This window comes from Pinus tabuliformis, chromosome 2_1 (assembly GCF_031772625.1).
Source record: "Pinus tabuliformis cultivar Carrire ecotype Pingquan chromosome 2_1, CPIR1, whole genome shotgun sequence".
NCBI classification, from domain to species: Eukaryota; Viridiplantae; Streptophyta; class Pinopsida; order Pinales; family Pinaceae; genus Pinus; species Pinus tabuliformis.
In genome coordinates this window covers 821,006,982-821,025,427 of record NC_142299.1, presented here as the reverse complement: position 1 = coordinate 821,025,427, position 18,446 = coordinate 821,006,982, and the positions used below count along the sequence as shown (strand labels likewise).

Sequence of the window (18,446 nt, the reverse complement as noted above, 5' to 3'; positions counted from 1 at the left end):
TTCTTGTTATTTGCAATACATTTGTGGTACTGACATCTTGCAAGTGACCATCTAATTTCATGCACAATACTTCATTATATGATCAACAATTTAACTCAAAAACTTCAGAAATGAGTTAATAGTGGCAGAATATGTCAGGGACATCATGATTCAGAGTTCAGAAAGCTTCAGATGATGGTCAACAACAGTCAAACCTCTAGTTTTTCTCTTCGTGTTAGCATGAGAGCAACTTTAGTAGCCTGGACAATGCCTAGGTTTTAGCATGAGTGCGCCAGGGATGAAATCTTCTAGATCTGTGACTGCGTCCGGAGTTGAAACCCTAATTTATGTACGGGCTTTAGATCTAAGACTTTGTTGTAGATTTAATGCACATAAATCATATTTCAGCAACATAGAATACAAATAGTAATAAGGGTAAGAATATTGCGAAGAGATTCTCCCTCTAACTGGGGATTTTCATCATTCATCTTCATTCATGTAAAAAACCTATCTCTACTTGAGTCATGCAACATCAGATTTGTTATATCATAAACATGGTTGTCAGCATCATGACATCAATCTTTCATCAAAGGCTTAGACTCAAAGCAACAAATACATCTCAAATATTATGAACACAATAACATTTTCTGTCAAGTCACTCCATCAAGTTACTGCATCCATTTTAATAATATGCCATCAAGACAAGGCCATTGATAGTAAGAGATCTAGAATATCAATCTTACACTTATACCTCTTCACATCAAGGTTATCATGCTCTTCATGACCAATGAGATCAAATTAGGTCATTCAATAAATCTTTATGAAAACCACAAGAGTGTCAGTCATTCTTTCCATATGCTTTCATCATGTTTATTGCAAGAATTACCAGCAGAGTCATGTATAGGAGTCAATGAACTATCCTTCTATATGAAATCCGTCATGACAAGTGTGAAGAGTATCATTTTCTAGAGCAAATGTTCTAGCCTTCTTTATAGATAGATCATAGATGTTAGCCAAAAATCAAGTGTATCAATGTACTAACATTAGATAGCCTCGTAGAATTCAAGGTCAAAATGTTCAATATCAAGCACATAATTTCATTATAGGAGACATATATCCAAGTCACTTGCATATGCATGTATGATCCATTAAATAAATAGGAATTCTCATCATTCCTTAGGGCTTACTGAGCCAATAGCTCAAACACAACATACCATGCATACCTTGTGGTATTCAAATACCTGGCACCTACTCATTAGTCATAGGCCTCTTGAAGTACTTTGTCATCTTTTCATCAAGTACCTCTTTATCTCTTTCCAGATCTACATCTCAAAATGATCCTCAAGAAGGATCTACACATCTCATCTCATCAAGGAGGTTAGAAACATCCATGTTGGAAATACTAAGAGGGGGGGGGGGGGGGGGGGTGAATCAGTATTCCTTTTCAATTGTTATTTTTACCAGTTAACTCATTTATATTTAGAACACAAAATGAACAATAGGAATAAATGCTTTTATTAATATAATCTTTACAATAAATAAGATACAATATATATAAGTCTCCAATATGTTTCCAAGCACCAACTTGGTCTTTTGTGAGGCTCCAACCTCTAGGGCACCAACCCTATCTTCTCAAGGCACCAACCTTGTGTTTAGGAGCACCAAATCCAAGGACACCAATCCTTCCAATTCTGAGGCACCAACTCCAAGGGCTCCAACCCTATCTTGTCAAGGCACCAACCTTGTTTGTTTGAGGCTTCAACCTTCAGGGCACCAACCCTCTGGGCTCCAACCCATTGATATATTTTGTCTAGATATGTTTGATAGTAATTCTCTGCTCCCAAAATCTTCTTCACTGAATTCTGTCAATCTACATCTTCACTGTAGTCTCCATGCTACATCATCAATTACAACCTGTCTTCATATGGAGGAGTCTCCACAACTCTTCATATTGCCCACACAGAGTCTGCAAAGTTACCTCATTATGATTTCAAATAGCCATCATAATCTACAATAGTCTTCACACAACTTCAATGTGTCTACAATGAATTACACTAAGCTCTGCACAAAAACAACTCTCTGTTTCAAGCTTTTTCTCACTGTCATGGTAAATGCTTCACGAGTGACTGTTGCGGTATCTTACTTCTAAGGGACAAACTCACAAATGCTTCAACGCTGGTGTTGTCTACTGCTCCCTTCAACTGATGACTGATAGAAATTTACTTGGCTGGTTCGAGGTCAAACAGATCTTCATCTTCTGCTGGCCCTTTCGGCTTCCTTCTTCCTGCTCGACATTCGACTTCCTTCTGTCCTGCTAGACCTTCAGCTTCCTTTTGTCTTGCTAGACCTATGGCTTCCTTCTATCCTGCTGGACCTACAACTTTCTCTGTTTCTTCCAGTTCTCCACATGTGAACCTTTTCTTGTTCTCTGTTATAGATGCCTGATATGCCTGACCTTTGGCTTCCTTTTTTGCTCGCTTGATCTTTGGCTTCCTCTGTGCTCGCTCGACCTTTTGGCTTCTCGATCTTCAGCTTCCTCTGTCTCTTCGAGTTCACCAATACTCAAAAGACACGTTCATTGGAAGAGAGGCTAAATTACAATAGTGTTTCGTATTAGAATTATATCAGAGAGGCCCTTTCATCCACAGACTTAATTATTCACGGAAATCGCATCACAAGAGAGGTTATACCCATATTGGAGATCCCACGTTCCACGTCATTCCTTTAATCATGCAATCACAACTTTCGAAGGTTTGCACATAACATAGTGATTCCACTACTGCCGACGGAGTGGATGCGATACGATCTTAAGCAGTTGTTAATAAACCCGTCGGGTCCACAACCTTATCGCAATCGGCGGTTTTCCATCGTTACATCTCTTCAAGACTTGCAATATGCGATGGATGTGATATTTCTATAGAGTTGTTACCATAAAATGATCGGGTTTGCAGTACATATCGCAATCGGTGGATTTCAATGTGGCAAGGCTTTAAAGAGGCTTGCGATGTGGCAGATGCAATGTTGTATTATGACGTATTGTAATGGTCCCGTGGGTCCGTATATATATATCGCAATCGCAGATTTTTAGTGTGACATTCCTTTGCATTACATAACTTCTGATGCGACAGTTCTGATATGGCAGATGCGATATAACAATAGAGTGTGTTCTATTGGAGCAGTCGGGTCCACAGCTCATTGCAATCGACGATTTGCGGGACTTCGACTGGCACATGGATTAACAATGGCCTTAACCCCCGCAGTTGACCGTGATCTAAGGGTTGACTATGAGATCGACGACTAAGATTGAGTGCAGGACTTCAGCCACGATCAAGGAAGTTCGTACTTTCCTACCCCCTCTCTTCCGATATGTTAACTCCTCTGATACTATGCAATACTCATTTGATATGTTAACTCCTCTAATATTTCTTCGGATTTCATGTGATATTACTGTTAACTCCTTTGTTAACACTGTTTATGCACCTCCATCGATGTGTTCCTCTTTGCTTCTTTACTGCTCTGTTATTTCTGTTTAATTTATGTTCAATTTCTCATGTTCTATTGTTGGTCAATAGAAGTCAATTGACCTCCTGCGTCAATTGTTGTTCAATCGACTTCCTACGTCATTTGTTGTTCAATTGTTGTTCAATCGACCTCCCACGTCATTATATCATCATATATCAAACTTTAATCACTATGAGCATTATGATCAATGGGCAATCATGTATCAAAGAATTTGCCATCATAAACACTGCTATATTGACATCAATGACAACCTAGATTAACAATCTCCCCTTTTTTCATTGATGGCAATATTCTTCTTCTCTCCCCCTTTGACATCAATGGCAAAGGAGTGCACAAGGACTCCCCTTGTCGAACTGATCCCGTGCTTTATGAATAGTATATTTTTATGGGTATGTTACTCATACATGGCTCCAATCTTTAGGGTTCACAAATGAGATCTTCAACCAAGACTAATCCACTGTGGTTACAAGAATTACAAGTTGCAAAACATACTTTGATGTTGCTGCAAATCACCCTTTCTGACTGTTGCAACAATGATGATGAAGCCAATGTTTTATAGAGAATTTGCTCAAGTCAGCTTTTCTTTTGGCAAGTACTAAACCAAGGGTATATGTATATATAAATATTCAAAACAATGTCATGTCTTGGAGTAGCCTTATCACTGGAAATTATTTGCACTAGAATAACCCTGTTACTGTAGTCATGAGACTTATGCCGATATGGTTATTGTGAGAAACTGTACACACAGGTCCGCAAACTTTTATGCTCAAAACATCACACTTCACCTTTATGCTTAGGTCACCGCATTTCATAATTGCATTTTGATATTCAGATTATTTTAGTACAATAGGTCTGTAAGTCAATTAGATCTTATCTTGTTTCAACAAGATTCAAAAGATGCAGAGATCACTGTTGGAAATCACGATTTACAGTATCCAACATCTTCAATTCAGGAATCACGATTGTCGTTAGACCAAAACCTGCAAGTTATCTCCACTAGCAGATTTTGATATCCAATCTGTGACTATCTTTTAAATTCTTTTACTGGTTGACAACTTTTTGCAATGCTTCAATTATGCTAGATTCTTCCAACTGCTCTTGCTTCAAGCTCCATTCCTAGATGTGTTTGTTTGTTTGAAGGTTGCCTCTATTACAACCCTTGATTTAACTGTTCTCAAATTCTATCCCTGAGTCGAGACATTTAACTTCTGTAATACCAACAACATAGTTATTTTCCCTATTTCTCTAGCATTGGATGGCCTTCTCTGTTTCTCCAATTTTTGCTTAGTGATCAAGTGGAAAACATCTTCAACAACAGTCCAAAAAATGGTTATAAGATCATGTTCTTTAATGTAGTGCTCCTGAGAAATTATCTTTATCAAAGGATGATTGTTAATATAGCTCAACAAGGATTTCATAAGGACCCTTTCATGAATAGCTTCTACAATAATGATTAAGAATCACAAGCTCCCCCTAACTGTATGCATGGTCTCTTTTTGGCAGAGTCTCGTCATCAAACACTCGAAATATCAAGAATATCTTCATCATGTCAACAACATGTGTTGTTGGCTGGAGGGTTCAGTAGATTTTCAAATTGTATTTGCTTTCTTCTCCATATTTGTGTAACTTTCTTTTCTGGCATTGTTCTAGCTTGAGAAGGTGCCCAAATCAAGTTACAATTACATGCCATATGACCAATGTTATGACACTTGAAGTATTCTATGTTGTTCATGAATAAGAATTCATGACTTCTTGCGAAATTGCTTCCTGGAGATTGACGAGGATCATTAGAAGCCCTGCAATCTTTTGCCATGTGTCCAAAGTTTGTACAAGAATAACAATAACCAAGAAATAAACTTTGGTACTTGGGAGATGGAGATTTCCTTGATGTATTTCTAAAGCCTTTTTGCCTTGAGATCCCTTGATGATAATTATTGCTTCTCGCATCCTTGACAACATTTTCATTTCTTCTTGGAACAGGACTTCCTTCATTAACGCCTTGAATCTTATCTTTACCTTTGTTGAAACTGGGAGCATCAACATTTCTTTCTGATTTCCTCATATCCTTGTTGTTTGAAGCATTATCATTCTTGCTTGAGGATTCACCTGCATACTCGAGACTTGATTTATCAAATGGACATCTTTGATGGTTGAGCATGTCATCCAAGGCTTGAGAGCTCTTCAAGGTTTTTTCCATCCCTTCAACCTTTTGCCTAAGGGAGACAATCTTTTCTTCCAATTTTTCACAATCATTATTCTTCTTAGCAAGTTGTTTCTCAATCTCTTCCTTAATACGTATTGCTTCATTTGCTTCTAATTTAAGGGAGATGATATCTGACTTCATTTTGAAGATTTCTTCAATTTCCTTTGCTAGACTGCTCTCCATTTCTTCTTTGATCCTTGTAGCTTTACATGTTTCAGCATTGATAAGGTTGATGTTAGATTTTAATTTGAAGATTTCTCCATCCTTTGCTTTTAGTTGACATATCATGGTGTTTCTCTCCTTTTCTACTTCATCAACCTGTCCTTCTATGATTTCCAATGCTTCCATTGTCTTCTCAGCTCCTTATGCTAACTTTCTTGCTTCTTGTAGTTGAGATTTGAGAGAGCAGACCTCTACCTTGTACTGACCAATCTCTTCTTCAAGTTTGTTCAAGCTCTTGTGCCTTTGTTCAAGTCGACTTGACAAGGTATCTTCTCGTTTCTTTGCTTTATCCAATTGATTTTTCATGGATATGACTTCTTCATGATGCTTTTTTTGATTTGGTGAAATTCCTTCTTAAGCTTGGCAAGCTCTTCATCCCTTTCTTTTACTTGAAGCTTGACAAGGTCAACTTTCTTCCTTATTTTATCTTGGTCACCAACTAGTGCTTTCTTCTTAAGTTCCTAGGTTTCCTTTTTCAAATTGATAATCTCTTCCATGGCAGCCATAAGTTTAGTGAGGAGATCTTCTACACAATCTTTTTCATTCTCTTCATCTTCTAGGTCTTCTTTAGCCTTGATGTCATCATTTTCATTTTCAGCTTCTATGATGGGTTCTAGATTTCCTTCTTGGTTTCCATCATCTTCTTGACTGGTGGTCATGGTCAATGCTCCTTTTGAGTGAAGGTCATGAATTTTGTCCCATATACCCTTTGTTGACGAACATTTTCCTAAATTGTTCTTTATAAAATCTAGTAGCCCATTCAAGATTGCCTTCATTGCTTTTTCATTGTACTCCTTGGATTCTCTATTCATCATGTTATCAGTAATTACTGATTCCCATACTTCAATGCCTTGAGTCTTTAAGAAATTCCTCATTCTTGCTTCCCATATATCAAAGTTTCCATTTAACCATGGAGCCTCCACAAATTGATTGACTTCTATTTCAGGTAAAGGGAGACACATATTTAGGAGGATTGGAGACTTTCTTCCTTGGCTTCGCCATTTGTGTCCTAATGATCAACCTTCAAGCTATTAGGCTTTGGGTGAAGGTACTAGCTCTGATACCAATTGTTGGAAATACTGAGAAGGTGGGTGGGGGGTGAATCAGTATTCCTTTTCAATTGTTATTTTTACCAGTTAACTCATTTATATTTAGAACACAAAATGAACAATAGGAATAAATGCTTTTATTAATATAATCTTTACAATAAATAAGATACAATATATATAAGGGTCCAATATGTTGCCAGGCACCAACTTGGTCTTTTGTGAAGCTCCAACCTCTAGGGCACCAACCCTATCTTCTCAAGGCACCAATCTTGTGTTTAGGAGCACCAACTCCAAGGACACCAATCCTTCCAATTTTGAGGCACCAACTCCAAGGGCTCCAACCCTATCTTGTCAAGGCACCAACCTTGTTTGTTTGAAGCTCCAACCTTTAGTGCACCAACCCTCTGGGCTCCAACCCACTGCTATATATTGTCTAGATATGTCTGAGAGTAATTCTCTGCTCCCAAAATCTTCTTCACTAAATTCTGTCTATCTACAACTTCACTGTAGTCTCCATGCTACGTCATCAATGACAACCTGTCTTCATATGAAGGAGTCTTCACAACTCTTCATATTGCCCACATAGAGTCTGCAAAGTTACCTCATGATGATTTCAAATAGCCATCATGATCTACAATAGTCTTCACACAACTTCAATGTGTCTACAATGAACTGCACTAAGCTCTGCACAAAAACAACTCTCTTTTTCAAGCCTCTGTTCTCACTGTCACGGTAAATGCTTCAGTAGTGACTGCTGCGGTATCTTACTACCAAGAGACAAACTCACAAATGCTTCAACGCTGGTGTTTTCTACTACTCCCTTCAACTGATGACTGATAAAAACTTACTTGGCTGGTTCGAGGTCAAACAGATCTTCATCTTTCGCTAGCCCTTTCGGCTTCCTTCTTCCTGTTGGACCTTCGACTTCCTTCTGTCCTGCTGGACCTTTGGCTTCCTTCTGTCCTATTGGAGAAACGGCTTCCTTCTGTCCTGCTGGACCTATAACTTTCTCTGTTTCTTCCAGTTCTCCACATGTGAACCTTTTCTTGTTCTTTGTTATAGATGCTTGATACGCCTAACCTTTGGCTTCCTTTTTCGCTCGCTTGATCTTCGGCTTCCTCTGCGCTTGCTCGACCTTTTGGCTTCTCAACCTTTGACTTCTCGATCTTCGGCTTCCTCTGTCTCTTCGAGTTCACCAATACTCAAAAGACACGTTCATTTGGAAGAGAAGTCGAATTACAATAGATGTTTCATATCAGAATTATACAGAGAGGCCCTTTCATCCACAGACTTAATTATTCACGGAAATCGCATAACAAGAGAGGCTATACCCATATTGGAGATCCCACATGCCATGTCATTTCTTTAATCCCGCAATCACAACTTTCAGAGGTTTGTGCATAACATAGTGATTTCACTACTACCAACAGAGTGGATGTGATACCATCTGAAGCATTTGTTAATAAACTTGTTGGGTCCACAACCTTATCGCAATCGGCAGTTTTCCATCGTTACATCTCTTCAAGACTTGCGATATGCAACGGATGTAATATTTTTGTAGAGTTGTTACCATAAAATGATCGGGTCCGTAGTACATATCGCAATCGGTGGATTTCAATGTGGCAAGGCTTTAAAGAGGCTTGCGATGTGGCAGATGTGATGTTGTATTACGACGTATTGTAATGGTCCCATGGGTCCATATATATATATCGCAATCAAGTACCTCTTTATCTCTTTCCAAATCTACATCTCAAAATGATCCTCAAGAAGGATCTACACATCTCATCTAATCAAGGAGGTTAGAAACATCCATGTTGGAAATACTAAGGGGGGGGGGGTGAATCAATATTCCTTTTCAATTGTTATTTTTACCAGTTAACTCATTTATATTTAGAACACAAAATGAACAATAGGAATAAATGCTTTTATTAATATAATCTTTACAATAAATCAGATACAATATATATAAGGCTCCAATATGTTGCCAAGCACCAACTTGGTCTTTTGTGAGGCTCCAACCTCTAGAGCACCAACCCTATCTTCTCAAGGCACCAACCTTGTGTTTAGGAGCACCAAATCCAAGGACACCAATATTTCCAATTCTGAGGCACCAACTCCAAGGGCTCCAACCCTATCTTGTCAAGGCACTAACCTTGTTTGTTTGAGGCTCCAACCTTTAGAGCACCAACCCTCTGGGCTCCAACCCATTGCTATATTTTGTCTAGATATGTTTGATAGTAATTCTATGCTCCCAAAATCTTCTTCACTGAATTTTGTCAATCTACAACTTCATTGTAGTCTCCATGCTACATCATCAATGACAACCTATCTTCATATGAAGGAGTCTTCACAACTCTTCATATTGCCCACATAGAGTCTAGAAAGTTACATCATGATGATTTCAAATAGCCATCATGATCTATGATAGTCTTCACACAACTTCAATGTGTCTACAATGAACTACACTAAGCTTTGCACAAAAACAACTATCTGTTTCAAGCCTCTGTTCTCACTGTCACGGTAAATGCTTCAGGAGTGATTGTTGCGGTATCTTACTTCCAAGGGACAAACTCACAAATGCTTCAACGCTCGTGTTGTCTACTGCTCCCTTCCACTGATGACTGATAAAAACTTACTTGGCTGGTTCGAGGTCAAACAGATCTTCGTCTTCTGCTGGCCCTTTCAGCTTCCTTCTTCCTTCTGGACATTCGGCTTCCTTCTGTCCTGCTGGACCTTCTGCTTCCTTTTGTCCTACTAGACCTATGGCTTCCTTCTGTCCTAATGGACCTACAACTTCTTTGTTTCTTCCAGTTCTCCACATGTGAACCTTTTCTTGTTCTCTGTTATAGATGCCTGATACCACTGACCTTTGGCTTCCTTTTTTGCTCGCTTGATCTTCGGCTTCCTCTACGCTCGCTTGACCTTTTGGCTTCTCGACCTTTGACTTCTCAATCTTCAACTTCCTCTGTCTCTTCGAGTTCACCAATACTCAAAAGACACGTTCATTTGGAAGAGAGGCTGAATTACAATAAATGTTTCTTATTAGAATTATATCAGAGAGGCCCTTTCATCCATAGACTTAATTATTCACGGAAATCACATCACAAGAGAGGTTATACCCATATTGGAGATCCCACGTGCCACGTCATTCCTTTAATCCCGCAATCACAACTTTCGGAGGTTTGCACATAACATAGTAATTCCACTACTACCAATAGAGCAAATGCGATACCATCTTAAGCAGTTGTTAATAAACCCATTGGGTCCACAACCTTATCACAATCGTCGATTTTCCATCATTACATCTCTTCAAGACTTGCGATATGCGACGAATGCGATATTTCTGTAGAGTTGTTACCATAAAATGATCGGGTCCGCAGTACATATCGCAATCGACAGATTTCAATGTGGCAAGGCTTTAAAGAGGCTTGCGATGTGGCAGATGTGATGTTGTATTACGATGTATTGTAATGGGCCCGTGGGTCCATATATATATATATATTTCACAATTGCAGATTTTTAGTGTGACATTCCTTTGCGTTACATAACTTCTGATGCGGCAGTTTTGGTATGGCAGATGCGATATTAAAATAGAGCGTGTTCTATTGGAGCAATCGGGCCCACAGCTCATCGCAATCGACGGTTTGCGGGACTTCGACTAGCACATGGATTAACAACAGCCTTAATCCATGCAGTTGACTGTGATCTAAGCGTTGACTATGAGATCAACGACTAAGATTGAGTGCGGGACTTTAGCCACGAACAAGGAAGTTCGTACTTTCCTACTGCTGCTCTTTTGATATGTTAACTCCTCTGATACTCTACAATACTCCTCCGATATGTTAACTCCTCTGATATTTCTGTGGTATTTCATGCGATATTACTGTTAACTCCTCTGTTAACACTATTTATGCACCTCTGCCGATGTGTTCCTCTTTGCTTCTTTTCTCCTCTGTTATCGATGTTCAATTGCTTCTTTTCAATTGCTGGTCAAAAGAAGTCAATTGACCTCCTGCGTCAATTATTGTTCAATCGAACTCCTACGTCATTTGCTATTCAATTGTTGTTCAATTGACCTCCTGCGTCATTTGTTGTTCAATCGACCTCCCGCGTCATTATATCATCATATATCAAACTTTCATCATTATGAGCATTATGATCAATGGGCATCAATGAGCAATCATGTGTCAAAGAATTTCCCATCATAAACAGTGCTATATTGACATCAATGACAACCTAGATTAACAATCCATATACTCAAATATCTATGTAGGAAATAATAAGCATAATCATAAGATCCATAAGTCTAATAAGTAACAAGCATCATAAGCAAAGAAATACTTATCTTCAATGAGAGGTGATCCTCTCCCTCTTAAATCAATATTCAAGAGCCATCAATGCACATGGTCCATATACCAATGTTTCCTTAAAGTATCCAACCAGATATGCTAAGGATTATCCCATCTAGGGCTTCATCAAATCTCCCACAAGTGCTTGAGCATCTTCTCATTGACCATACAAGGTTCCATATCTCATATAATTTCCATAAACCAAGGTTTTCTCTTCAACCCTAAACTCATAAAATCCATCAAACCCTAATAATCAAGCTACCTAGGGTTTTCTTCAAACCCTAGAATTCTTTTAGGTCTCCACCATCATCTTCTTTCTTCCATCAATGGTATCATCATCGCAGTGATATCCATGGCTTTTCTTCAACCCAGCTTTGATACATGTTAAATTTTCTTAGGGCGACATTTTTCTTTGTTATGATAGTTGCATTTCATCATTAATACATTAAGTTCACCCCATATCATCATTACATTATTTAGATCTACACCATTATACATCAACATATGCAATTACATAGAAAGAAACAACATCACCATCATCATCAATGCAGCGGAACATAAAAGGAACAATAGAAGAAAGCATGCACACATATAGAGACACTAGGATTGGTCCAAGACCAGGGCAAAACCCACTATGGGGAAAACCCTTGCAAATCTTCTTCTTCTTAGATTGTCATCAAATGATGCAACAAAAGAGAGTATAATGATCCATAACTTTATCTATGCAGAAAAACAATAATGATATCTATGAAACAAATCTAATCATGCTAGGAATCAAAACCCTCATACAAATGGTTGTAATGTGTTGTCAAAAACTGATGTCAACTGTTGTATACTACTGTCATTGTGTTGAACACTGCTAAGCATTGTTGTCACTGTCAATGAGCCCGATACATATGATTGCAGGGGATAATAATAAATCAGATCTACAGATATATATAACAGTAGAGAGAAATCCAGATCACTGAAGTTAACTAAATCCGAGATGTCAAATCTTATATCTGAACTCTGGTCGCCCACATCACGACTGTCTGTGTGCCACCGAAACTTCTTGGTCGCTCTCTCAGTCATTGTATGCGAGCGATTGTGACTGTAGGGTCACTCTCAGGAAGTCTTTATGCATGAGACTATGGCATAATGTAGCTAAAACCCGGATTCGCTCCATTATTGTTGTTGTGCGAGCGACCGAGATGTCTTGGTCACTCTCAGGACCACTTTATGCAAACGACCAAGGACTGATACCTACATATCTGCCTCTGAAGCCATATTCACTCCCATAAGCCTCTATGCCAGTGACTATGGGTCTCTAGTCACTCTCATAGGCTTGTGTACCAGCGTCGAGGGACAATAATGCCATGTTTTGTGCCAGCGATCGAGATCTAGAAGAACCTAACTCAGAGTCAACCTTTCGCATGTGATTTCGGACCCTTGAACGAACTCCTTCCATCGAACCTGTGCAAACCATGAAAAAAGAGAAGAGAATATGTGTCCAAATGATCTTGAGGTCTCTTCTATTTATAGGTTTTCTTGAGGGTTCACTTGGGGTTAAGGCTGACCCAAGCAGTTACTCATGTGGTTAGGGCCAACCCATTCTATAATATATGTATGAATAAAATAATTCATAACTCAACTTTCGTTTAACCAAATTGGGAGATCTTTAGGTTGATTTTGGTCCTCTCAAAAAGAGAAATCTAATGAAACAATCATCTCAGTAATTTGAGCTATCCAAGGTGGAATTTTACCGCAGTTGCAAAAATAATAGTGTTGAAGTGTAGTCAGTGAAGAGCCCTTGACAGTGAAGGTAGAGCGTAGAGTAAGTGTTGCTATGAGCAGCGAGAGGAGATGTGCTGCGAGTAAGAATAGAAGGCAGAGTGCAGAAGTGAAATATGTGAAAACCCATTGTTTGGTATTTTACTTGTAAAATCACATGCCTTTGTTTTTAGTTTGAAAATCGTATGAAATAATAGAACAATGGAAAGGGCGGGTTGGTGCCTCCTATGAGTGGGTGCTCACAAAAAAATAGATGTAATTAAGTGGGTTTTTAATTTACATCATAAACAAACAACAAATTGGTGGTTTTTTCCCTTTGGGTTTCCACGTGAAAAACACTACGTCAAATGTGTGTTTCTCATGTGATTGTTGCTTGGATACGTGTGTCTGAAATATTGTTGGTTCACTATTTCGTGAATGAATGCTCTCAAAAGTTAAAGAACATAAGAAGGGATTGTAGTCATAATAATAAAAAGAAAAATGAGTCTCTTAATTACTAATTCAACACCCCCCCCCCCCCCCCCCTCCTCTCAGCAATTCCTTTTTCCAATAATTGGTATCAGAGACAAGTTCCTTCAGCAACAATTTAAACACTAGAAGGTAGATCTATAAGGAATTATGTCTAGGCAAGAGAGTCAAGAGGCTTACTCGAGTAGAATACCAATCTTTGATGGGACCAACTATTATTTTTGGAAAGTGAGAATGGAAGCATATCTTATGTCCCTGGGAGTATATGTTTCGACTTCAGTACTAGTAAACTACAATGTCCCTGATATTCCTCCCACTGATGCAGATGGTAAAAAATTATATGGGAATAATGTTAAAGCCAAGAATGCAATTATCTTTGGTCGTAGTCAATCAGAACTTGTAAAAGTTTTGCATTGTAAATCTGCTAAGGAAGTATGGGTAAAGCTTAACCAGAGTCATGAAGGAGATGGAAAAATCAAGCAAGCAAAACTTCAAATTTTCAAAATGAGGTTTGAAAACCTGAGAATGAATGAGAATGAAAGCATAGCAGAATACTTCCTCAGAGTTGATGAAGTGACTAATATGATTAGAGGACTTGGTGAAGAAGTCAAGGAAGAGATGATTGTTCAAAAAATATTAAGATCTTTTCCCATGAGATTTAATGCCAAGATCTCAGCTATTGAGGAAATGGCTAACTTAAAGGATCTCAAGATGGATCAGCTACATGGTACTCTCACAGCCTATGAGATGAGAGTAGGAATATAAAAATTTGAACCAAAGGAAGTGGTGTTCAAAGTATCCAGAAAGGGAAAGGAGCATAAAGATCATCAAGACTGCTCCAGCTGTGAATCTGATTAGGAGTTGGCTCAACTAGCCAAAAAACTAAAGCATGGCTTAGGAAAATATAAAGGGAAGTTTCCCTTTAAGTGTTTTGACTATGGAAGAGTTGGACATTTCTCTTCCAAATGCCCTTATAAAGAAAAGGTTGAAATGGAAGAGGATCTGAAATTTGGAAACAAATCTCAGACACATCAGAAGAAAAATCCCTATAAGAAGAAGGGGTTCTACTCAAAAGAGGATAGCTCAGCACCAGAGTCAGACTATGAAGACTCATTGGAGAATGAGTCAGATAAGTATCTTCTTATGGCATTTGAAACAGACTCTAAAAAACAGGGTATTATGGACTCTGAAGAGGAAGAAGGAGTAGTAGACCCTGAAGGAGAACTCATCAATGCCCTCAATGAGTTAAAGAAAGCAAGGAAGAAAAATAAGCAGTTGAAGGAACAGTTACAGTGTGCAGAAGAAGGCATGTATAACTTTGATAATGACGAGTTTTCCTATCAAAAATAAAAGCTAGAAGAAGTTATCAAAAGTAAGGACAGTCTAGTCCTTCTACTGAAAGAAAACCAAGGAAATTGTGAGAGACTGGAAGAGGAGAACAAGCAGTTGAAATGGGAGTTGCTCGAGTTAAAAGATAAATGATCTCACAGATATGCAAAGATGATATCCTGTCTTTGAAAATTGAGCTGGAGAAGGCAAAATGAAAAGAAGAGGTTCTTCGAGACCTAATTCAAGAATGGGAAGCAAACTGTCAAAGTCTTGAAGTAGAGGTTGTCTCTCTGAGAACGAATCTTGAGAAAACAAAGATCGAGAAGGGTCTAAATGAAAAATTTGTTGAAGGGACAAGGAGACTAGATCAATACCTAAATAGTCAAAGACCCTCAGGAATTAGAACCGTTCTAGGATACTCTAATACACAAGAATCTTCTATTGGGAAGATAAACTTGAGGTCTACAGGATTCAAAGAATCACAAAGCCATGAGAAGAATCATCATGAAAAAACTAATGAAGGAAAAAGAGCAGTTGTGCAAATATAAGATCGAAAATGGATAACAAATCAATCAATCAGACGACCAAGATATTTCACTACACCATCTCATAATGCTTCTAACAATAGGCGTGCCTACTTTTTTATGGTCACTGTTTTTAGTGTCATATATTTGGACATAAAGCCATTGATTGTAGAAGGATCAAAGTAGAAAGGGATGAGAATACCAAATATGATAAGCATTAGATTTCTAAGTCTCAAAACTTCTCTCTCAGAAATCAAAATGTCTTCTCTCCCTCACTAAGTGAAGTAGAATGATTCAAATGTAATAATTTTGGGCATAAATCTAGTGAGTGCAGAAGTGGGTTTGAATACCTATCTAAGTCCTAGAGTGTCAGATAGACAATTATCCAAAAGGATAAAGGGAGATGGAAACCAAAGACTAAAAAGAGCATGCAAAGTTGACTTGCCTTATCAGCTCATAATCAAGAAAAAAAATGGTTCTTCATGATGAGAAATATATGAGAAATGTTGTGCATGAGCAGAGGTTCCTTGCAGTTTGAGAAGCCTTTCTTCTTCTATTCCCCTCATGACAAGTGAGTCGTCAGATTCTTTTCTTACCTCAAGCTTGCCATCAAACATATGAATGGAGTGACCTTGCTGGCGGATGTGGACCAAGGACAACATGTTTCTCTTGAGTTGTGGGAGATATAGAACATGATCCAGAAGAAAGTCTGGAAGACCAAGCAGTTTAAGCCTGATTGTGCCAAGCCCTGATGGCTTGATTTTTGATTGATCTGCAAAGTATACTGCTCCATCAACATTGTCAGTGAAATCTTCAAAAAAATATTTTCTATGAGTCATATGACAGGTTGCTCCTGAATCAAGCAACCAATCATTTTTCGAAGAAGCAAGTGAAGCATTAAACAAATCTTCATTTACTCCAATGTTACATTGTTCCTCAATATAGTGAGTAGATTCAGGTGCTTTACCTTTGTCTGTATCATCAGTTTTACCTTTGTGCTGGATTCTTTTCTGCTCAATTTTGTCCCATGGTAGCTTGCATGTAGAAGCATCATGTGATCCATTTCATTTGCAGCGAATGCAATGTAAGTCTGCCTTTTCTCCTTGAGAATGTCTGCCCCCCCTGCCTCTGAAGTATCTTCCTCTTCCTCTTCGTCCACCTCTTCCTCCTGTAGAATCTTGAGCAGGATGCTTTTCTTTATGAGCAAGGCACACGGTCTCTTCAGAAGATTCAGGAGCTGTCTTCTTTCCAAAGGCTTTCTCTCTTTCAGCAAACTTTTTCACAAGAGAGTCAAAGGTTATATCTTTAAGATTTCCATTTGCTTGTAAAGACTCAAGATAATTGGAGTAGGTAGGATAGAGTGCCTTGAGAAAAGCAATAAGAGGGATATCCAGCTCAACCTTAGTGGATTTAATATCATGCATTATAGACTTTACTTCAGATGCAAGAGCAAGAGGATCATTATTTTTCAGTTCAAGGGTGAAGATTTTAATCATGAGCTGAACAACTTCAAGTGCAGAATGTGAGTCATAGAGTTCTTTCAGCTTTTGTAAAGCTCCAAAGGCAGTTGAATATGATGAAATATGGCGACTTACTTCTTCATTTACAGATGCTGCGATTAATGCATAGGCTTTGCTGTTCTTGTTTTCCCAAATGACAAGCTCTTTGTCTGATGTAGGCTGCACTGGGTCATTGTCTCCTTCTCCGATACACACTCCTTTCCACAACTCATTGAAGATGAGGGTGTGTTTTATCATCCGGGACCATTCAGGATAGTTCTCCTTGCCAGTGAGAACTATTCCTACCATAGAGATGATTGAATGCATTCTGTAAAAAAATACTTCTGCTGATAAAAAAAAGCTTCTGCTGATAAAAAAAACTTCCTTACGTTACAGCCTTATGCACTATATTTTCTTCAAATCCCTCTAATGTTTGATAGAAGCATCAGCATTTCATTGAAATATTATGTACATATCACTTCAATATTACATATCACTTTAATGCTTCAACGCAACATTACCATTCAAATGTAAAAAAAAATTGTGCAATACTACTATTCACCTCCACAAATGCTTTGAATGATTTTTTTTTAAACAAAACTGCGCAATACTACTATGTCAGGCATTCAAATCAAAGGCTGTGTTCAGGCCAATGAGGTATTGATCCACAGGTAAGGTTGAAAGAGTGTTGAGCCATCCACTGGGTTAAAACAGAGAAGAAAAACTGTCATCAAGATCAAAATGAGACGAGGAAGACACCTTGAACCAATTGCATAGCCATCACCGAAGTCAAGTTTCTATAAGTTGAAGATTGGATAGCAAGTAAGATACAATCAGACCGATGCTCTGTTCATTCCCTTTGATACCATTCCAAAAAATAACACGTCCACCAGCAGCTTCAATGCGGTTCAACTCGTCCTCTCGTTCGGGCTTATGGTCACTGGAAAGGGGAATAGCTTTGCCTCCCCTTGATAAGACTGCTCTGGAATCTCCACAGTTTGCAATAACAAGTTGAGATGGGCTCACAATGGCTACAACAGCTGTTGAACCCACGTTCTCTGGTGCAACTGGATCTTGGCAGCAATCACTACTTGATGCAAGTGATTAATCAAGGATGCTATTTTTCATTTTTCAAAAAAACTGGGTTGTTTCCAACCATCTCTCGTAACATATATGGGCTTCCATGGACTTTCACCAAACATGAAGCAAAATAAAAATATATTGATATGCTTTGATACCATTACCAATAGAGATATAGCGCAGGCAGCCCGAAATTTCTCAACATTTTGTGCTACAGCTTGACAGCGTACCCAAACAACGGGGCCACGTCCTGCGATTATGGACGACAACGACTTGGACAATCTCTATTACGAACCCCACGAGGAGGAACCTTCGTTGCTTGATGTGGAGCGCCTCAGGTATCTGCTGGAATTGGGCGTCAACGTCAATGTGAGGGACAACGTTCAATACCACAGTCAATTCAACAGCGTTCCAATTGAACAACGTTTCAATGGAATGGTGTGAATGGGTGC

General features: G+C 38.6%; 1 protein-coding gene across 1 annotated transcript in view; it reads right to left on the bottom strand.

The window, feature by feature from the left end:
* The window catches only part of LOC149203170 (uncharacterized), a 59,989-nt gene extending 41,834 nt beyond the window's left edge, over positions 1-18,155 (bottom strand). Inside the window, exons 1-3 of the mRNA XM_089401787.1 lie at positions 18,071-18,155; positions 17,746-17,987; positions 9,612-9,946 (exon numbers count right to left, since the gene is read on the bottom strand). Coding sequence (XP_089257913.1) covers positions 9,612-9,946; positions 17,746-17,987; positions 18,071-18,155 — 662 coding nt within the window. The remainder of the gene's footprint in view (positions 1-9,611; positions 9,947-17,745; positions 17,988-18,070) is intronic.
* Positions 18,156-18,446: the final 291 nt, after the last annotated feature.